Raw genomic sequence first — 22,840 nt, forward strand, 5'->3', positions numbered from 1 at the left:
CCTGGCCACCTGCACCCCCAGGTATCTGAAACTCTTCACTGCCCTCTTAAATGGGAGCCTCCCAATTCCCTCCTCCTGATCACCCGGGTGTACTACAAATACCTCACTCTTGCCTAAATTTAACTTATAGCCCGAGAAGCCCCCAAATTCCACTAACAGCTCCATCACCCCCGGCATTCCCCCTTCTGGATCCGCCACATACAACAGCAGGTCGTCCGCATACAGCGATACACGATGTTCCTCCCCACCCCGCACCAGACCCCTCCATCTCCCTGACTCCCTCAACGCCATAGCCAAAGGTTCAATCACCAGTGCAAAGAGCAAGGGGGACAGGGGGCACCCCTGCCTGGTCCCATGGTAGAGCCTAAAGTACTCCGATCTCCTTCCATTTGTAACTACACTCACCATCGGAGCCGCGTAGAGCAGCCTCACCCATTTGATGAATCCCTCCCCGAATCCGAACCGCTCCAGCACCTCCCACAGGTACCCCCACTCAACTCTATCAAACACTTTCTCCGCATCCAGCGCCACCACTATCTCCGCCTCCCCCTCCACTGCCGGCATCATAATAACATTTAGCAGTCTCCGCACATTCGTGTTGAGCTGTCGTCCCGTGACAAATCCTGTCTGATCCTCGTGTATCACCCCTGGCACACAGTCCTCTATCCTGGTGGCCAGGATCTTCGCCAGCAACTTAGCGTCAACATTGAGGAGCGAGATAGGCCTGTATGATCCACACTGCAAGGGGTCCTTATCCCGCTTTAGGATCAGAGAGATCAGTGCCCGCGACATCGTCGGGGGCAAAGCCCCCCCCCTCCCATGCCTCATTGAAAGCTCGCACCAACAGGGGGCCCACCAGATCCGCATACTTTTTATAAAATTCCACCGGGAACCCGTCCGGCCCCGGCGCCTTACCTGACTGCATTTGTCCAATCCCCCTGACTAGCTCCTCCAACTCTATCGGCGCCCCCAGCCCCTCTACCAGCTCCTCTTGAACCCTTGGGAACCGTAGCCTGTTCATGAAGCTCTCCATCCCCCCTCTCCCCATCGGAGGTTCTGACCGGTACAGTTCCTCGTAGAAGTCCCTAAAGACCCCATTTACTTCTGTCCCCTTCTGCACTACATTCCCACCCCTATCCGTCACTCCACCAATTTCCCTAGCCGCATCTCGCCTGCGGAGCTGATGCGCCAACATCCTGCTCGCCTTCTCCCCATACTCATATACCGTGCCCTGCGACCTCCTCCACTGTGTCTCCGCCTTTCTGGTGGTCAACAAGTCAAATTTGGCCTGCAAACTGCGCCGTTCCCCCAGCAACCCCTCCTCCGGTGCCTCCGCGTATCTCCTGTCCACATCCAGGAGCTCCCCCACCAGTCTCTCCCTCTCCTTCCTCTCCCTCCTTTCCCAATGGGCCCGGATGGAGATCAGCTCCCCCCGGATCACTGCTTTCAGAGCCTCCCAGACCATCCCCACCCGGACCTCCCCCGTATCATTGGTATCAAGATACCCCTCAATACTTCCCCGGACCCTCCTACACACCTCCTCATCAGCCAGCAGCCCCACATCCAGGCGCCAGAGCGGGCGCTGGTCCCGCGCCTCCCCCATCTCCAGATCAACCCAGTGCGGAGCATGGTCTGAGATCGCTATGGCCGAATACTCTGCATCCTGCACCTTCGGGATCAATCCCCTGCTCAGGATGAAAAAATCTATTCGGGAATAGACCCTATGGACATGGGAGAAAAAGGAATACTCCCGCGCTCTCGGCCTCCCAAACCTCCAGGGATCCACCCCTCCCATCTGGTCCATAAACCCCCTCAGCACTCTGGCCGCCGCCGGTCTCCTACCCGTCCTTGAACTGGACCGGTCCAGTGGGGGATCCAGCACTGTGTTAAAGTTTCCCCCAATGATCAGGCCCCCTGCCTCCAGGTCCGGAATGCGCCCCAACAAGCGCCTCATGAAGCCGGCATCATCCCAATTCGGGGCATGTACATTAACCAGCACCACCTTCTCTCCCTGCAGCCTACCCTTCACCATAATATATCTGCCCTCCTTGTCCGACACCACCTCAGCCGCCTCGAACGCCACCCTCTTCCCCACCAGGATCGCCACCCCCCGGTTCTTTGCGTCCAATCCTGAGTGAAAAACCTGCCCCACCCACCCCTTCCTCAGACGAACCTGGTCTGCCACCTTCAAGTGGGTTTCCTGGAGCATAGTCACGTCCGCCTTCAGCCCCTTCAGATGAGAAAATACCCTGGTTCTCTTAACCGGCCCATTCAGCCCCCTCACGTTCCAGGTAATCAGCCGAATCAGAGAGCAACCTGCCCCTCTCCCCCGCCGGCTAGCCATAGCTTATCGACTGCTCGCCCCAGGCCAGCTCGCCCCGCCTGACCCGTTCCCCATGGCGATAACGCCTCTCCTCTACCCCCCCGGCCCACGCCAGCTCCTTCCTGGCCATTCCAGCAGCAACCCGGTATCCCCCCCACCCCCCCAGGCTAGGACCCCACCTAGCCGCGACGCACCCTCCATGGTACTTCCGTGAGTCAGCTGATTTCTGCTGACCCGGCAGCTCCTGCCAAAACCCATCTCCTCCCGGCATGGGGTCATCCCCCTCTTGCCACACCTCCTTGGCACCGCTTCAGCGCGGGAAAGAAAACCAGTAGAGGCCATGCCCCCACCTCCAGCTCCGCCCCCCCTGCCCCGCAGCGCGGACAACCAGAGGAAAGCCCGCGCTTTCACACTGCCACACCCCACCCTTCCGACGCAGCCCCTCAAAATCCAGTTTCACCCCAACCCCCGGCCCCGTACAGAAGAGAACATATAAAGCACATACCCCCAACGTTCCCAACATACCCCACACCCATACCCAACAGACAAACCCACCCGGAAACAGAGCAAAAAGAAAAGCAGCATAAAAAAACGTGTCAAAATTGAAGAACAGCAACAGCGAAAACAGCAACGGCCATAGTGTGTCCCCAGATCCTAGTTCGAGTCCAGTTTCTCCGCCTGTACAAAGGCCCACGCCTCCTCCGGGGACTCGAAGTAGTGGTGCCGGCCCTTATATGTCACCCACAGACGCGCAGGCTGCAGCATTCCAAATCTGACCTGCTGGCATGCAGCACCGCCTTCGTCCGGTTGAACCCGGCCCTCAGCTTTGCCACCTCCGCACTCCAGTCCTGGTAGATTCGTACTACCGAATTCTCCCACTTGCTGCTCCTCTCTTTCTTGGCCCAGCGCAGCACACACTCCCGATCACTAAATCGATGGAACCGCACCAGCACCGCCCGCGGGGGTTCATTTGCCTTAGGCCTCCTGGCCAGCACTCTGTGAGCTCCCTCAAGCTCCAGGGGCAAATGGAAGGACCCCGCTCCCATCAACGAGCTCAACATCGTGGTCACGTACCACGGGAGATCCGACCCCTCCAGCCCCTCCGCCAGGCCCAGGATCCTCAAATTCTTTCGCCTCGTGCGAACGTCCAGCTCCTCCAAGCGGTCTTGCCACTTTTTGTGAAGGCCTCGTGCAACTCCACTTTCCCCATGAGGACCACGGCCTCCTCCTCCCTCTCAGCGGCCTGCTGCTGCAACTCCCGGATAGACACCTCCTGGGCCGCCTGAGCTCCAAGCAGCTTGTTGGTAGTCGCATTCAGTGAGTCCAGCAACTCAGCCTTCAGCTCCGCAAAACAGCACAGAAGAGCAGCTTGCTGCTCCTGCGCCCACTTCCACCAGTCCTCGGGTGTTCCGCCAGCCGCCATTTTGTCCTTCTTCCCCCGCTTTTCTTGTGGAGCTGCTGCAGCCTTTTCCTTTGCCCCACTCCGGATGTGCACCATAAATTATGGGGAATGCTCCTCTAGACACCTTCCCCCACCGGGATTCGTTGCGACAGCGCCGTTTGGGGCCCTCAAATCGGCCCAAAAGTCCTTAAGTAGCGGGAGCTGCGGTGCGGCAACTGCAAAGCCGGTTTTCTGACCGCTCCACTCCTAGTCCAGGCCATCCACCGGTGGAGAATCTGAGAAGGAGTGTTCCCACACGGGGAAAATTCCAAACAGCACCACTACGAGCCCTTAAAAGAGCCCCAAAGTCCGAAAATAGTGGGAGCCACTGAACGTGCGGCTTAGCTCCGCATCACCGCTACCGGAAGTCCGTCTCCGCTTCTTCAATGGCCTTGGTGAGATCTTTTCACAGTTCTTCCCTCTGCTGCTAGAATTCAGCTTTCATAAAGGCCCTCAGGTCAGCTTGAGACCTATAAGCTGGCCCTTCCCCCGCTAGCATGCTTGCAGAGGCTTTTGTTTGTTGCTGCTCAGACAAATCTTGCACGGTTTCTGAGGGTCTGATAACCAAGAAACATCCTATTCCTGGGGGGAAATACTCCTTGAAGATTCACCCATGCCTTTTCATCGAAATTCCAACCCGTGCTGCCCAAAAAAGAGCTCTTTTCTGCAACCTTAGGCAGGAGCTGCCTTGTGTGCTCACTCACTTCATGATGCACACCGGAAGTCGCCGCTTGGGGGCATTGATAACGGCACCTCTGCCGTTCCCGCCGGCACGGTACTCCACCAGCCCTGTGGTGGTGGCAGCCCTGAGAGTCTGGGGGCAATGGAGACGACATGTGGGAGCGGAGGGAGCATCGGTCTGGTCTCCAATCTGTAATAATCACCGGGAAGGATGGATGGGGGGGTTTCGGAGATGGCAGAGAGCAGGGATTGAGAGGATGGGAGATATGTTTATAGAGGGGAGCTTTCCTAGCCTGAGGGACCTGGTGGAGAAATTTGGATTGGCGAGGGAAAATTAGTTTAGGTACCTGCAGGTGCGGTACTTCCTACGTAAGCAGGTTCAATTTTCCTGCTCCTACTACCAAGGGCGATGCAGGACAGGATAGTTTCCAGAGTGTGGGTGGGATAAGGGAAGGTCTCCGACATCTACAGGGAACTCATGGGGTCAGAGTGGATGCAGCCGGAGGAGCAGAAGCTCAAGAGGGAAGAGCAGTTGGGCGGAGAAATAGAGGATGGTCTCTGGGCGGATGCACCAAGTAGAGTCAACGCATCCACAACATGTGCCAGGCACAGCCTGATACAGTTTAAGGTTGTTCACCGGGCTCACATGACAGTGGCCCGGATGAGCAGGTTCTTTGGGGTAGAAAATTGGTGCGCAAGGTGTGCGGGAGGACCAGCGAACCATGTCCACATATTCTGGACATGCCCAAAGCTTAGGGTATTCTGGCAGGAGTTTGCAGATGTCATGTCCACGGTGTTGAATACCAAGGTGGCACCGAATCCAGAGGTGGTGATTTTCGGGGTGTCGGAAGAGCCGGGAACTCAGGAGGAGAAAGAGGCATACGTTCTGGCCTTTACTTCCCTGGTAGCCTGGAGAAGGATATTATTAGCTTGGAGGGACTCAAAGCCCCCGAAGTTGGAGATCTGGCTGTCTGACGTGGCTAGCTTTCTCTGTTTGGAGAAAATCAAGTTCGCCTTGAGAGGGTCAATATTAGGGTTCGCCCGGAGGTGGCAACCGTTCGTCGTGTTCTTTGTGGAAAATTAATCGTCAGCAGAAAGGGGTGGGGTGGGGTTAGCTTAGTTTAGTGTAGGGGGTTAATAAAGGTGGGACCTGTAAGGGAGGAAGACGGCTTTTGCACTATGTTTATAAACTCATTTACATTGTTTATTTTGTTGTTGTAAAACCCAAAATACCTCAATAAAAAAATACCTTAAAAAAAAGAATTTCAAATTCAGATTGAGTGAGGGGAGCCAAGTGAGATATTGGAGTTTTAGCGTTGGGCAGAGGCAAGTGTTGGTTCAAGCAGATTGGGAGCAAATAATTCAGGATAGGACAGTTGAGGAACAATGGCAAATATTCAGGGAGCTATTAAATACTTCTCAATTAAAGTACAGTGGTTATGTTATTTCAGAATTCCCTGGATTCTGGAAGGGTCCCGGTGGATTGGAAAGACGCTAATGTGACTACCCTTTTCAAAAAGGATGAGAGGCAAAAAGTAGGAAACTACAGATCGGTTAGCTTGACCTCTGTGTTGGGGATGTTGCTGGATCAATCATTGAGGAGATGACTGAACATTTGGAAAGACACAGCTCAATCCACCAGTATCATCTGGTTTTATGAAGGGTAAGTCATGCTTGACAAACTATCTTGAGTTCTTTGAGAACGTGAGCAATAAGGTGAATAATGGGGAACTTGTGGATGTGGTATATCTAGACTTCAAGAAGGCACCTGACAAGGTGCCACATAAAAGTCTGATCCAGAAGGTAGGCTCGCAGGAGATTTGTGGCAGAGTACAAATTGGAATGAGGATGGGCTGACTGATAGAAATCAGAGGGTCGGGTCAAATGGACCTCAACTGTTCACAATCTATACAAATGATCTGAAAGTAGGGACAGAGTGTAACATAGCAACATTTACGGATGATACTAAAATAGGTGGGAAAGCAGGCAGTGAAGAGGAGTTAAAGATTTTACAGGTGGATATAGTTAGGCTAGGAGATTGGGCCAAAATATGGAAGATGAAGTTTAATGTGGATAAGCATGAGGTTATCCATTTGGCTGAAAAAAATAGAAAGCAAATTATTATCTAAATGGAAAGCAGATTCAAAATGTGCCTGAGCAGAGGGATCTGGGTGTCTTTGTTCATGAATCGCAGAATGTCGATATGTAGGTACCGCATGTAATTAAAAAGGCAAATGAAATTTTGGTGCTTATTGCAAAAGGAATGGAGAATAAAAGTAGAGAAATGTTGTTGCAATTGTATAGCGTGCTGGTGAGGCCACATCTGGAGTATTGTGTCCAGTTTTGGTCTCCTTATTTGAGGAAGGGTGTGGTGGCATTGAAGGTAGTTCAGAAGAGATTCACCACATTGATTCAGAGGATGAAAGGGTTGACGTACAAGGATAGATTAATCCCTTTGGGTTTATACTTTCTGGAGTTTGTAAGGATGAGAGGATCTGATCGAAGTGAGGTATACAAGATATTAAAAGGGATTGATAAGTGAAAGGTAGACCAAATGTTTCCCCTGGTAGGGCAATCTAGAACAAGAGGTCACAGATATAGGTTGAGTGGCGGTAGATTTAAAACTGGCATGAGAAAGAACTACTTCTCGCAGAGGATGGTGAATTTATGGAACTCACTGCCCCATAGTGCGGTGGGATCCGAGTCATTAAATGGTTTCAAGAAGGAGATAGATATATTTCTGAATAAAAAGACCGGGCTAAAGGGATACGAGGAACAGGTAGGGGGGTGGATTTGAGAACAAGAAGAGATCAGCCATCAGGGAATTAGCCACTCTGACCGAGTCTATCCTACATTTTACCCCAATCTAACATTACATGATAGATTCTTAATGCTTTTGGAAATAAACTGGGGATTGCTGGTGTCATGCCCATCATAATAACAAATTTAAAAATTGCACTGGAAAAAACAGAACTGAGAAAATCAGGACATAACTGGAATTCCAAATGGGATATAAACACATACCTGCAATTACTCTTAAAATTTCACATGTATCTCAGACTTACCTGACAGAGGTGGGATAGAGCTCAGAGGTGTAGACATAGACTACATTAAATGCAGCACTTATTGATAGTTTACCCAAAATGGAAAAATATCGGGTGTTGACAACAGAATATATTCCAATACCTGAAAAAGAGAAAAGCATACCCAGTCTGAACTAAGAAAATGTTTTGAATAACATTCTCACAATAGAAATCGAACCAATAAATATAATTTAATAGTATCCATTAACAACTTAGACTCAGGAAATTAGGTTTAGGGCAGGAACGATTCTCCGAAAAAGAAACTTTCCAGGATATTTAATGACTCATGCTGAAAGGTGTTAGCATGTACATGTGAACAGAATCAGTCTGTGATACTCTCCAAAGCTTAACGTCTTGACGTTATTGTCAAACAAGACAATGGATAGTGTCACGCATTAAATTGTTTTTCAGCACAAACAGCAACTTCAAGATAAGGGAGAAAAGAAGAATGTAAAATGAAAAATCAAAAAGTTAAATGGCAAAGTAAAACCAGATGGCATCCTTCACTGAAAACACAAAATGGGAAAAAACAGAAGAAAATTCCCAGAATTAAATGAATACTGGTCCATAACTTCTGAGTTCCCCAGCACTGGATTTGGCGGGTACCCAAAGATGCACTGGGGAATCTTGCTCAGACATTCGCAGGTAAGGGTTTGCACGATAATTGCCTACAAGCACAAACTTCCTCGAGACTATGGCCTTGCACTGGGAACAATCTTAAAATTGATTTAAACTTTGGATGGTTGCACCAATCGTTACCCAGAAAAGGTTGGAAGCGTTAAACCCTCTTCTATCTTCATGGTAACTATTGTAAACACCCAGCCCAAACCACACGGGACTCCCCTACACCCCCAAAACCTATGGGACACCCCTCACACCCACCTGACACGGTACCCCTCAACACCTGCCCTCCCCAAACGATTCAACGATTGTCAATACCCCACAAGCCTGCACCACCCTGCCCCTAACCAGACCTCCGATTAACCTGGAGGGCACAAGCTGACCCACCCGCTCAGAACTTGTACTCCCCAATCATTTTCTTTTTAAATTTAGAGTGCCCAATGCATTTTCTCCAATTAAGGGGCAATTTAGCGTGGCCAATCCACCTACACTGCACATCTTTGGGGTGTGGGGGCGAAACCCACGCGAACATGGGAGAATGTGCAAACATCACATGGACAGTGACCCAGAGCCAGGATCAAACCTAGGACCTCAGTGCCGTGAGGCAGCAGTGCTACCACTTGTGCCACCGTGCTGCTCTTTACTCCCCCAATCATCAACCCCCCCCCCCCCAAAGACTTAACTATCCCCACCCCAAACCCCCACAGAACCCTGATCTCCCACCCTTCCCATCCTCCAACCACCCCGTGCTTCAAAGCCTCAAACCATGTCCACATCCAACCTCAGACCTGCATCATTGACGCCCCCACCATTCCCAAACCCTCACCCACCCCACCCTCTGACGACACTGCTCCCTGACCTCCCACTCTCCATTCACCAACCCCCTCAACATTCCGGAGCTTCTAACAATCACATTTCCACCCCCACCACCGATCTCTCCGCCCTTTGTGCTCAACAGGGAGTCCAGCACCGTGTGCAGCACACGGCACAGTGGCACAGTCAGTCTTCTGTTCAAAAAGATAGACTATCCCTCTAAAAGGAACACGTCAAGGAATCACAGGGGTATGCTGCTGAAATCAATTGCCGCATTTCTAAACAAGGATTTAAAATGCAGTGCTGGAAGCCTTACTAGTGGACATGGACAGGAGGAGAGATGCCAAGGTTACTCGCTGGAGTGGGAGGCATTGGAAAAAGTAAATGATAATGGCCAGGTATCTGGACCTGAAGGCCTGCAGCAGTACCACAATAAGTCGACTGACGCATGAGGGTCATGAAGGTCAATGAATGCATTTTCATATGGCATCTCCTATCCTTACCCTGCTCATTGAAACACAGCCTAATCAATCACCCAGCAATTGTCTATGGTACTCAGAACACATCCAAAAGCTCCACTTCACGCACCTACCAGGATGCCAACCTCATATTCAACTCTTTCTCCCTCCACCTTTAAAAATGGCTGGCACATTGCTGACTTTTCTGACTTTCTTCTTGCAAGACAAGGCAGCATACACGAGAAGGGAGAAGAACAAAATTGGCAGAAGACAAGGACGATTCCATCTCCTAACCATTTCAGAATAAATGGTTCTCTGCATCATGAGGACAGCTGCAACAGAGCCCATGGCATCCAACATTAGTGAGAACATTGAGCATGTTCTCTTCATATCCTCATTCTCATCCTGCCTGTAATAACTGCAGGTGGCCTTACCAAAGATCTCTACTTCCCACTCCACCCTATTTGCCACACACCAACCATCCCGACACCCAAAAACTGCTACCCTCCAGCCATAACACCCTAATAAGGATCAAAGAGAGCAATGACACATCACTGATGGAAAGGCTCTGTCACTTGGTCTGTGTTAAGAAGCATGCTGACGTTATCTGCAAGGGTATCCCAAACTGGAACATGTTTCATGGGGTGTAGTTTTGTTTTGGTAAGGAGATAAGTGAAACCCCCAGTGAGAATAAGCAGCCCAGTTGTTGTGAAATAATTATTAAAGATTATTTATTAAAGTAAAGAAAAGACAAATTCTCACAAAGAAGACTATTTGACTCTATGACAATTAAGATTTATGAATTACTAAACATACCCACAGTTTATGTAGTAAACATCCCTTGTTCCAAAATATATCTGCGATACCTGAACTCTTTAAGACTTCCCTTGTTCCCCAAACATCCAAATTAAATAAATATACAAGTTATAAACCAGCTCATAGTTACCACACAATACAGAGATGATAATCAATTCTGGAAAACGTCTTTTCCTGATCCAGAAAATATTTAAATTGCCCATACAAAGGTTTTCTGCACCGCCTTGTCTTTTAGACTTGGAGACTGTTAGAAGTAAAACTTGACCTTCAGGCCTGGTGGCTGGAAACTGGCTTATCTGCTTCTTTCTGAGCCTGCTAGGTGTCAACTGGCCTGCCTTGCTTCCGAGGGTCCGGCCAATTATACCTTTGTTCCACTTTGATTTTGCCTTCAGTGTATTTGGCTGTATGACCCTATTAAATTCCTTGATTCAAGACATTATTATAAATATACCTCATTGATCGTCCCAATTGTCCAGGTAAACTATTTCTACTCATAGCTATTCATATCTGATTCTTATCTTTGCTTTCTGATCATGTTACTGGGAAAGACTCAGCTCATGCGGCCTTGTGAATACTGGCTACTTCTTCCTCTAGGTAGATTTGTACCTGTTGCTGGGCATGTCGCATCCCATTATGTTTTGTTAAATTTGTTTTACTGCTGATGCTAGACAGATTCATTACAGTCTGACACTCGTAGCCAGTTTTGATATTGGTACTGTGTATACGTAAATCCTAGCATAGTGTTGGGATTAGCACCCATGGGTCATGGCTGGGCTGCAGCCAGGTCAATGGATGATTTTGCATGTCAGCTCGCGTGTAGGGTTCTGTTACAGGTAACTCAGAAGAGATCCTTGGTATGGCATAAAGGAGAATGTTGATGGAGGTGCAGGATGATAGTTTCCTGCCACTGTTATCACAAAGCAGCATACCCTTTCTGCAGCCTCTGCTCCATTCTTGCTGAGGTCACTGCAACTTCAGCCCCTTAACTTTCTATGGCAGGTCACTTGCCCCTCTTTCCTACCTTTAAAGATGCAGCACCACTCCTTGCAAGATTACACCACTAAAAACTTTCCAGAATACTCTGTTTGCAGTAGCAGAAGCTCATCAAAATTGCACTACCTGCAACTGGATTTGCTCATTCTTTAAACAACCTCTTACAACTGGACGCTTTAATAAGTGATTTGCGTATTTGTTGAATCGATCCACGTGGTCCAAATTTAGAAATTGCCGATATTGGCCGTGTGATATCAGAATACAACTCATTCAGATGCTTCCAGCATCCGCAGGGGACGCCGGTTTTGAATTCCATTCTCAACATGGTGCAGGTTGCATGAGCACCACTCAGGAAAGCACACTCTCCTAGGAGGAAAACTGATTTGCTACAGATCCAAATTGCATTCCCATAAGTTTTAAAAGACTATACACTACATTGCAGTCATAAAGGATTATAAAATCAGTTAGCTCTAATGATGTGTGGGATGCTGTGGTTCAGTGGGGCAAGTGTTTTAATCCCACCACAGCAACTGGTGGAATCTGAATTCAATGAATAATCTGGCAGTGAGAAGCTGGTCTCGTATGGTGATCACAAAACCATTGTCAATTGTTGTATAAAACCCATCTGATTCATTAATGTTCATCAGGGAGGAAAATCTGCCATCCTTACCTGGCCTGGCCTACGTGTGACTCAGAACCATAGCAATGGTTGCTCTTTATTGTCCTCTGAAATGGTGTGACACGACACTCCATCCAAGAGCAACAAATGCTGACCTTGAATTTCCCGTTCATAATTAAGGCCCAAAATTGAATAACATTCAAATTGAATGGCAATCAAATTACTGTTTTCCCCTGAATGAGCAGTTATTATTTGGAATGTACAAAGGAAGATAAAAATTACAAACTAAGTCAGTTTCACAATGGTACAATCAGTTTTAGAAAGGGAAACTGGTTGTGTTTAATCACAAAATAAAAGTGCAACAAATGTTGATCCTTCACAAGGAAACATAACTCCAACTCTGAAGAAATAATAGCAAAACAACTATCATGAAACAGCATAATTTGCTCCAAAAATGGGTAAGGGAAAAGAAGTAAATATTGATCTGACAGTAGTTACAAAATCAAGGAAGCGATACTGCATGACTCAAATACAACAGCTAATTTATCCATTCATTGTAGCCCAGCTGCACTACTGCCAGTTCAAAATCTCCTTGATCAGATTTTTATTGAGGCATAGGCTGCCAGTGGAATTCATCCATCATAGCAGGGTAGCATGGTGGTTAGCATAAATGCTTCACAGCTCCAGGGTCCCAGGTTCGATTCCCGGCTGGGTCACTGTCTGTGTGGAGTCTGCACGTCCTCCCCCTGTGTGCGTGGGTTTCCTCCGGGTGCTCCGGTTTCCTCCCACAGTCCAAAGATGTGCGGGTTAGGTGGATTGGCCATGCTAAATTGCCCGTAGTGTCCTAATAAAAGTAAGGTTAAGGCGGGGGAGGGTTGTTGGGTTACGGGTATAGGGTGGATACGTGGGTTTGAGTAGGGTGATCATGGCTCGGCACAACATTGAGGGCCAAAGGGCCTGTTCTGTGCTGTACTGTTCTATGTTCTATAGTGTGATGTGAGTTTCCAACTCGCAAGTGGGTAGTTTATCATTCAGTAGAGGGAAGATAGAAACAGAAACAGGCACAACAGAAACAGAAGCTGGCTCGCCCCAATACAAGCATACCTCCCATCTGCTGATCAGAATGGCTTTGATGGTGGTTGTAGAGTAGTCTGCATCCAAGACCATCCTGCCCTCTTGCCTAAAGGAGGATGCAGGGTAGCAAGTGGCTCCTGTGGGAGATAACAGGGGTAAAATGGTGATTACACAAACGCACCTCCCATGGGTTCCACTATAACACCTACAACGTCAACGGTTAGCAACGGTTCAAATCCGGCGTTGGTGACTGTGTGAGGTTTACACATTCTCCCGGTGTCTGGTTAGGTTTCCTCCGCCTGCCTTGGTTTTCTTCCACAGTCCAAAGTTGTACAGGCCATCCCAAATTGCCCCTTAAAGTCCCAGGGTGGAATTCTCCGCAGGGGGCTGAATTCGTGAAGGCCGTCGTGAACTCGGCCGAGGATCACGACGGCCTTGTAGCCTGCTCTCCGCACCTAATTCACCCCCACCCGGGGGGCTAGGAGCGGGCCTCCGTCTTTTCCGCGATTCCGGCGCATTTGTGAAGTCATCCGCGCATGCGCAGGTTGCCGGTTCCAACCCGCGCATGCGCGGATGACTTCACCGCGCAGACGGCACGAACCCGCGCATGTGCGGTTGCAGTCTTTCTCCTCAGCTGCCCGGCAAGACTTGATGCGGCTTGATCTTGCCGGGCTGCAGGAGGGGAAAGAGTGCGTCCGTTTTGGACGTTGGCCCGACAATCGGTGGGCACCGATTGCGGGCCTGTCCCCTCCCGAGCACAGTCGTGGTGCTCCTGTCCCAATCGGGCCCCTAGATGCCCCAAACGGGCATCTGGCGCCCGTTTCACGAATGCAGCGACCAGGTGTGGATGCTGCTGTGTTGAAACAGGCGTTGAAGGGCCGGCCGTTCGGCCCATCGGGCTCGGAGAATCGCCGTCTGCCGTGAAAAACGGCGAGCGGCAATTTTTCCGAGCCGGGGGGGGGGGGGGGGGGGGGGGGGGGGGGGGAGAGAATCGCGGGGAGCATGAAAAATGTTGGGGGGCCCTCCGGCGATTCTCCCACGCCGCGTGGGGAGCGGAGAATTCCTCCCCCAAGGTGTGGGGATAGGATGGGGGAGTGGGCCTAGGTGGGGTGTTCTTTCGGAGGGTTGGTACAGACTTACATAGATTTACATAGAATTTACAGTGCAGAAGGAGGCCATTCGGCCCATCGAGTCTGCACCGGCTCCTGGAAAGAGCACCCTACCCAAGGTTAACACCTCCACCCTATCCCCATAACCCAGTAACCCCACCCAACACTAAGGGTAATTTTGGACACTAAAGGCAATTTAGCATGGCCAATCCACCTAATCTGCACATCTTTGGACTGTGGGAGGAAACCGGAGCACCCGGAGGAAACCCACGCACACACGGGGAGGATGTGCAGACTCCGCACAGACAGTGACCCAAGCCGGAATCGAACCGGGGACCCTGGAGCTGCGAAGCGATTGTGCTATCCACAATGCTACCGTGCTGCCCTCAATGATTGATGGGCCGAATTGCCTCTTTGTGCACTGTCAGGATTCTATGATTTCAATTGAAACCAATAATAATCAGTGGGGAGTGAATAAAAACAGGGTTGAATTTTATTTGCATCCGTTTTGCAAATAAGTTCAAAACTAGCAATTCAAAAATAATTTAGGCAGGGTTGTGAAGTGTTTTTAAAAATAAATTTAAGAGTACCCAATTATTTTTCCAAATAAGGGGCAATTTAGCGTGCCCAATCCACCTAACCTGCACATCTTTGGGTTGTGGGGGTGAAACCCACGCAGACACGGGGAGGATATGCAAACTCCACACGGACAGTGACCCAGGGCCGAGATTCGAACCTGGGTCCTCAGCACCGTAGGCAGCAATGCTAACCACTGTGCTGCCCAGTAAGCGTTTTTAAAAAAATATAAATTTAGAGTGCTCAATTATTTTTTTCTAATTAAGGGATAATTTAGCGTGGCTAGTCCACCTACCCTGCATATCTTTGGGCTGAGGGAGTGAGACCGCAGATACTGGGAGAAGGTGCAAACTCCACATGGACTGTGACCCGGGGCAGGGATCGGACCTGGTGCTAACCACTGCTCTACCCTGCTGCCCTGTGAAGTAAGGGTTAATGGCACATATTACTTGATTTGAAGCTTTATTTTGCATCAGTCAATTAGAAGAACAGCTACGCAGAGCTAAAGTGGAGGACCTGCAGAACAGGTCAAGGCGGTAAAATCTGCAGATCACGGGCCTGCCCGAAGGGGTGGAGGGCCCAAGGCCAACCGAGTACTTTGCAAAGATGCTGGTGGAGGGGGAAGAACCCTCCCGCTATGAGTTGGACAGGGCTGAAGCCAAAAGCAAATAAGCCACCAAGGGCGGTCATGATCTTCTTTCTTAAGTTCCATGTGAAGGACAAGGTCCTGAGTTGGGAGAAGCAGAGGCGAGAGAGGAAGTGGGAAGGCGTTGGTATACGAATATACCAAGACTTGATGGCGGAGTTGGTGAGAAGGCAGGCGGCCTTCAGTCAGGTGATGGCGACACTGTATAGCAATGGTGTGAGGTTTGGAGTGGCCTACCCTGAGAAATTGAGAGTGACGCACAACTCGAGGGATTTCTATTTTGAGGCGGTGGAGGCGTTCATGAAGACCGAAGGACTTGGACTGAAGTGAGAGTTGGGACTGGGACTTGAGTTAAGAGTTGAGTTAAGGGATTGTGCTTTGACGTTTTCTTGTTTTGTATCTGATGGGGGGGGGGGTTTGTTTAATTTTTTTGTCTTTTGAATTGGGGAGTGTAGTTTACCTTTGCTTATACTTGTTCACATGTGTACTGGGGTTTTGGGTCTATGTCTTTTTTCTGGGGACACTGTCCTTTAATATAAGGGAAGTGGGGGATTTTTGGGATATGGAGGCCGGGTTACTGAGTGTGGTAATGGAAGAAAGGGGATGCTCTGGCAGGGGTCTCCACAGGAGTGTGGTGGGGAGAGGGGCCATGGTCGTTGGAGCCTGGTCGAGCAGGCTTCGATGGGCCAGGGAGGTGTGAAAGGTGGGGAGAGGGGATCAATACTGGGAGAGGTATTTGCAAGAGGAAGTGGAATGGGAGATTCTGGGAGAGCGAGGGGGGGGGGTTCGACGCTAACAAAAGAACGAGGCAGGCCAGGCCAGAGTGGCAGGGCCCAGGGTTATGATGATGGCGGATAGGAGGGGGGGGGGGGGGGGGGGTGGCATGAGAGACCCCGGGTCAGAATAGTGACATGGAACGTGAGGGGTCAGGGGGACCAGTAAAGAGATTGTGAGTTTTTGTCCACCTGAAGAATTTAAATCCAATGTGGTAATGCTGCAGGCGACCCATTTGAGGGTGAAGGATCAGTTGAGGCTTCGGAAGGGTTTCACTCGGGGTTTGATATAGGGCTCAGGGGTAGCGATATTGGTAGGTAACAGTATGAGGTTTAGAGGGCGAATGTGGTGGTTGATCGAGGGGCAGTTACGTGGTCGTGATGGGTGGGTTAGAGGGGAGGTTGTTGGCACTGGTGAGCGAATATTGCCCCAAGTGGGAGGTTTGCGGGATTTGTGAAGAGGGAACAGGAGTATTTGTATTTTCTCCGGTGCACAAGGTGTATTTGAGGATTTACTTTTTTGTGGTTGGAAAGGCGTTGTTGGCTGGGGTTAAGAGGTCGGAGTACTCAGCAATTCTGATTTCGGATCACACTCCGCATTGGACGTGCGTGGTTTTGGAGAAGTAGGTCGCCCAGAGGCCGGGGTGGAGAGTGGATGTGGGATTATTAGTAGACCGGAGCTTCTGTGACAGGATTGGGAAGGAGTATCTGCAACTTTCCCGAACATGTTTTCCTAGCATTCTTGGGATCTTCGTTGCATTTCCGTGATTGCCGGTGATGCGAGTTGAGCTCCGATATTGTAATGGACTATCTGACATCTTACTTATACAAGCACCCTCAGTTGAGGCATGGTCACTGTTATCCAAGGCCCCTCCACCTAACCAAAGGACATTGCAGCCTGACACCCCTTGTAGCTCCTGAGCCCCCTTTTCCAAAGATAAGAGCTATTTTGATGGCTTTTTAAAAATCCAGGTTGTGATCTGCCAATGATTTTTTTTGAGTTGTTTAACCCGCATACCAAGCTGGCGCACATTTTGTTCAGGGATAGTCCGAATTCACAACGTTCTGCCAATTTTCGTAATCTGGCCAAATATTCAGTGACATGTTACCCTGAGGTTCTTCCTGCTGTGTTAAAGTGGTATCTCTGAAGTGTAACAGGCGGCTTCGGATCATAAAATACTGGAAAATCTCAGAATCTGTGGAGAGAAGGAAACTAACGCTTTGAGCCTGGATGATTCTGTCAAAGCTGGAGGGAACTGGAAATAGGTCAGATTTAATATGCGATTGGGCAGAGAATAGGTTCTGACGCTAAAATCGCGGCGGGCGCCGATTGGATGCCAAATCGCAATTCTCCATCTCCTCGACAGCGGCGTCAATGGGGTCCAGAATACACGTACAGTAAGCACCGTTTGCGTGTCATTAGCGGGTCCGACACAGTATTCTCCGGGGGCCTCCGCGATGCTCCGCCTCCGATGTACTGAGTTCCCGACGGCATGGTTCATTTGTGCTTTTAGATATCGTGAAACTGCATTTATGGCTGCTGAGGGAGAGAGAGGGGTGTACGGAAAGTGTCCAACCTCGCCATAGTTGTGCTGTTAGCCGGGTGCTTTTGCCGGAGGGAGTAGCGGGGGTGGCTAGTGAATGCTGCAGCCGGCAAGGCAGCCATGCAACTGCACACGCTGCTAACAGCCTACTGTGAACTTAGGGCCATGGATCGTATAGGTGTCCCCCAAAGCCCTAGGCGCCCTCTGGCCCTAGCCAACCCATCAGCTGAATGGGCGCGCTGCAGCACATCCAGTACCATCTTCTCGGCTGGGATGTGTGTGTGGGGGGATTGCAATGTGTATATACGGCTGCAGCTTGTCAGCCTCCTGAGTGTCAATTGCAGACTGGGCGAATCTCGTACCATTTTTCAATGGAGTCGGTTGTGTTCCACGTGATGCCAGTGCTAGCCCTTCTACACATGCCGAATCGCTCCAGGTTCGGTGCAAGTTTTGCTGTCGTGAAAGTCCATGAATTCTGCGTCGGCGTCAACACTTAGTCTCCAAAATGGAGAATCCTGCCCCTTATCATTGAAAACTTCACAACCTAGAAGATTTCTTTGCAATGGGCTTATATCCACTGCACACAACATGTCTTAAATATCTAACAAAATAACTTTCTGACTTCCGGTGGCAACCATGGAGTGAGCAGTTGCACATGTGGTGGCTCCTGCTCAAGGCAGCTTTTTCCAGTCTTTTCCTCACCCAGAGAGCGAAGCATTTGAGAGCAAGAGGTGCAGGAGTACCTGGGGAAGGTTTTACTCCTCTGGTGTGGCTGGTGGATGAGTCCACAGTCAAGGAGTGGGGCAAGAAGGAAAGAGCTGTTGGAACAGGAGAGTGTTCATGCTGCGCCACAGGATAGGGGCTGCTCTGCCAGCCCAGTGGTCAACAGAGCAGTTAACAGAGTTCCTCAATGGAAAGTTCTGCCAGCAGAGGAAAATGGCTCTGGATGACCTAGCCAAGGTAGTGTAACCAATAAAGTTGGGAATAGAGAGAATGGAGCAGAGGTTGGAGTCCCAGGGCTGGGCGATCCAGAAAGTGGAGGAGGCGATGGGGAAACATGAGGAGCAGCTGGCCTTCGTGACTGAGGTGGGGTTGATGCGGGAGACCCAAAAGAGGCTAAAGGAGAATGTGGAGGATCTGGAGAATCACTCCAGAAGACAAAATCTTAGGATCTTGGGGATGCCCGGAGGCGTCAAAGGTGTGGAGGGTGGCGTGTAAGTGGCCAAGGTGCTGGAGAAGCTGTTGGGGAGGGCGCCTTTGACCAGCCCCTGGAGGTCGACCAAATGCACAGGACGCGGATGAGGAGGCCGTAGGCAGGCGAGCCACCGTGAGCGATGGTGGTGTGGCTGTTCTACAGGTGGGGAGATAATGTTAAATTTGGGGAGTGCCAATGAAGCTGCAACAGATGGTGGGTTTCCTCCATCACTTAATTATCTGGGGTCAGGGAATCAGTCAAAACCTTAACGGAAATAACTTGGTGGGATAATATTTGGAATTGGGCTCTGAAGTGGAAATATACCATTGGATATAGGTCATGTTGCACTTTGTTATTATTGCTGTTCTCGTTACCATATATCAACCTTTTACAATATGTTAGAAGATGGAAAAAGGTTAATGGAAGCTTGGTTAAATATGGAATCGGTAATGACACATAGGGATTGTTTTTTAAGTATGTAGAGCGTAATGCGTAATTCCGGAAAGATTTCTAAGTGTTGTAGCAAGCGGGAATTACCGCGTGCATCCCGGTGCTCGGCCCAGCGAGGCCAGCAAAGCTATTCAACATTAACTGCAGCCAGTGCCGCCTGGGAAGAGGTGACGGAGGCGGTCAGCTCGGGGAGTGTGACCAGGAGGACTGGCATCCCGAGCAGGAAAAAGGTCAATGACCTACACCAGGCAGCACAAGTCAATAGACCCCTTAACCCCCCCCCTAACACTTCCTCCATCCCCATTCCCTTTCAGCCCCCCCCCCCCAACACTTCCTCCACTACTCCGCCCCCTTCAACCCCCCCCAACCCTTCCTTCACACCTCCCCTCCCACCACGGTGAACCATGCGTGTGGCTAACAATGCCTCTCTGTGTCTCCTCAGGAAAAGCTCTCCCACAATCTCCGGGAGAGGGCCCAGACTGGCGGTGGTGTGCCAGACATCAGGATCCTCACCACCTTTGAGGACCGTGGCCTGGAGGTGACCGGCGGGGCCGAAACAGGCGGTTATCAATACGGAGGCTGCCGGATGCCAGGGAGGTGAGGAACCACCCGGGCTCCACCCGGAGGACTTGTCAAACGTGAGTTGTTATTGTCTTACTGACTGACCCATCCCTCCCACTAACCACATGTCCAGTCACCCACAGGTCCTCCAGCCGACTGCGCCTCTCCCTCCTGGCCCTCAAAGGAATAGGACATCCCTCCTGGCCTCCATAGCATCTCGCAGCCTCCCCAGGTTAGTGCCCCCCGAATCCTGGGGCTGGTTTCCTCGGCGCCATTGTTGCAAGCTGGCTGGGATTGGCTGAGCAAGTGCAGCTTAAGTGCTGTTCAACCTTGTTAGCTGGGGGCTGGGGAGCACGGTGCTGGCAAATTGGGTGACGAGCTTTCATATACGGCGAGAAGCCAATGAGGCCTCGTTAAGTGGACCGCGGTGTGGCACCCTCTCCAGTCTCCCATGAGACCTTGGATGAGAGTTCCAAGAATGCCACCGTACCAGCCATGTCACAGCTGTCATCCCCACCCTCCACCAGCACAGATACACACACTTCAGTGAGAAATGTTGGTGGTCAGGCTTCTGGAGCACAATCTGGTCAGCGCCACAATGCTGTTGATGTACATAAGATGGAGGCAGGAACCCCCAGGTGAGACAGCAGTCGGAGGTCTGCTGGATCCCAGGACCCAGCTGTGTCCCAGCCCGATGCCGAGCCTGTGCAAGAAGTCATCCTGGAGCTCGAGACGTTAGGGTGCAGCCGGGACATTCAGAGGGAGACATCACCGTCACTCCAGCAGATCCATAGCTGATTGGAGGAGTCCCAGAGGCTATGGGCGCAGGAGATGGCGCCGGCAATGCCTGGCACCAAGGGCAATACTGCTAGGGTGACAACTAGCTTGGAGAGCCTGGTGCACGGCGTCGACAGCATTAATGAAGGTGTTCAAGGTGTTGCACAGTCGGTGTCAACCATGCTGAAGGTTTGGGCAGAATGTGCACCTCGCTGAGGGATGTCACCCAATACCAGGCTGACCTGGATGAGGTTCTACAGGATATGCCTCGCTCTAAGATGGGCATGGCCATGGCGCTGCAGAGCATGGCTCAATGACTGGGGAGCATAGCTGAAGTCGTCGACAGGATGGTGCAGACCATGGGGAACCGCAAGGGCTGGCAGTGCCAGGTGACGGCTCGGACTCGAACCAGCTGCCCCTCCATCCCAAGGTGAACCCCAGGGGCCTGTGGGGATCGAGCAGGAGGAGGGGGCCAACAGCTCCCCTGCGTTCCACCCCTCTGATGAGACCACATCTCACAACGAGCACACAGCTGCGCACATGCCGCCGACAAGTGAGCCGAAGCTCTCTGGCCTCAACAGCCCCAAGAGGGCACTCGCCAGGGTCATTGAAGGCCACGGATCGTGGTAAGTAGCTGGCTGCTTCCACCTCTGATTTGCATCCTGGGGACACACCTAGCGGTAGAGCTAGGAAGACCAAGCACATCAAGGATCACTGAGACACCGGGGAGGGGTATAGGTACGGAGATGGTACAGAGGGTGGGAAATTGTAAAACACAATAAAAACCTTTGTGCACAACTAGTATGATGCTTCTAGCATTTTCTTCCGCAATCTGTGCTGACCTCTGAACCCTTGGCCCATTCTCCAGGCACCTTCCTTTCCCTGTGGCACTAACCCATCCTCTGGCCGTGGACATGTCTGCGAGGCAGTGTCCCATCCCCTGGATGTTCGGATGTTGGTTGCTGTGTGTGTGGTGTAACCTCCAGCAGTGTTCAAGCACAGTGTCCATGCATCAAGGTGTGATTGGGATAATAGGTAATGACTCCCACATGCTACATGGCCCACCCACCCACGCGGATCCACTTGGGATGTGTGATGTGCGTAGAAATAGCTCTCAGTCGCACGGCCAGTGGCCTCGGCAGCCGGTGGAGGTTATGAGTGGTCGGTGGGGCAGACCGACAGGGACAAGGATTGCCCCAGGGACGGGTACACACAATTGGTTGCCGCCCCACCACCCTCCCATGGTGGCCCACCCCTGCGGAGGGTTCCCCCAGCCCAAGGGTCCCCCCTCCGCGAGCACTGGAGTGGCAAGTCCAGCACCCCCGGACCATACTAGGTAATGTCCTGAGGCCGTCACGGGTACACTGTTTTGGAGGGGGCAGAGCATCGCAAAAATGGCACCGTCTCCGAATCCGGCACAAACAGGGATTCTCTGGCCGATCGCTGAACGCGATTTCGACGTCGGAGACCGGAGAATCCCGCTCCTTAGTTTTGGCGGTAAATTTTGGTAGGCCCAGGGAAAAGACACTATCATGGTGAGTGTCTCAGAATGGGAACGTCATAAGTGGGTGAGGGTAGGAGGCTGGGAGGGTGTTATGTGCGTGGACTGCATGCGCCTCGTGTGTATGTGTGCACATGTGGGCCATGTGCATGTGTGAGGAGTGCGTGCGCACGTGTGCGGCATTTGCATGCGGAGTGTGCGTACGCACGTATGAGGATGAGAGGTAGAGGGTCCGTGCTTGCGTGGGTGGATGCGGAAGACATGGTGGGTGGGTGCTTGGGTGCCAGAGACTGAGCAAATGTTTGAGGGCGAGTGCAAGTCTGCCTTATGCCCAGTCTCAGGTTTCTCACTTCACTCTTCCCACCAATGCATACACACATACACTGACCCTCTCACACGCTGGCTATTTTTATTACCTACTCTTAAAATGTAACAATTTATTATGACATTGCTGTACTTTTGCTCTGCCATTATTTCTCTTTAAACCGTAACTATTTTTGAAATTCAGGTTATTTTGTGCTAAACTTTTCCAAAATTTGTTCATTAATCCTTTGAGTGAGAAAATATGCATTGTACATAGACTAGAATAGAATTGCTACAGTGCAGAAGGAGGCTATTCGGCCCATTGAGTCTGCACTGACCCTCTGAAAGAGCACCCTACCTAGGCCGACAGCCCCAACCTATCCACGTACGCCAACTAAGGGAAGATTTGGCATGGCCAATCCACCTCACCTGCACATCCTTGGACTGGAGGAGGAAACTGGAGCAAACTCACACAGCCACGGG

The 22,840-nt window shown here is 50.8% G+C and overlaps 1 protein-coding gene across 4 annotated transcripts in view; it reads right to left on the reverse strand.

Moving 5' to 3' along the window:
• Nucleotides 1-22,840, reverse strand: part of LOC119968972 (solute carrier family 22 member 15-like) — a 126,319-nt gene that overhangs the window by 45,269 nt on the left and 58,210 nt on the right. For 3 of the 4 annotated variants that reach the window (XM_038802036.1, XM_038802037.1, XM_038802035.1), the window contains one exon: nt 7,511-7,631. In XM_038802036.1, coding sequence (XP_038657964.1) covers nt 7,511-7,631 — 121 coding nt within the window. Of the gene's footprint in view, nt 1-7,510; nt 7,632-12,952; nt 13,060-22,840 lie in introns of all 4 variants that reach the window. The other variant, XR_005461272.1, reaches the window with a different exon arrangement.

The sequence above is a fragment of the Scyliorhinus canicula genome, chromosome 7 (genome assembly GCF_902713615.1).
Source record: "Scyliorhinus canicula chromosome 7, sScyCan1.1, whole genome shotgun sequence".
Classification (NCBI taxonomy): Eukaryota; Metazoa; Chordata; class Chondrichthyes; order Carcharhiniformes; family Scyliorhinidae; genus Scyliorhinus; species Scyliorhinus canicula.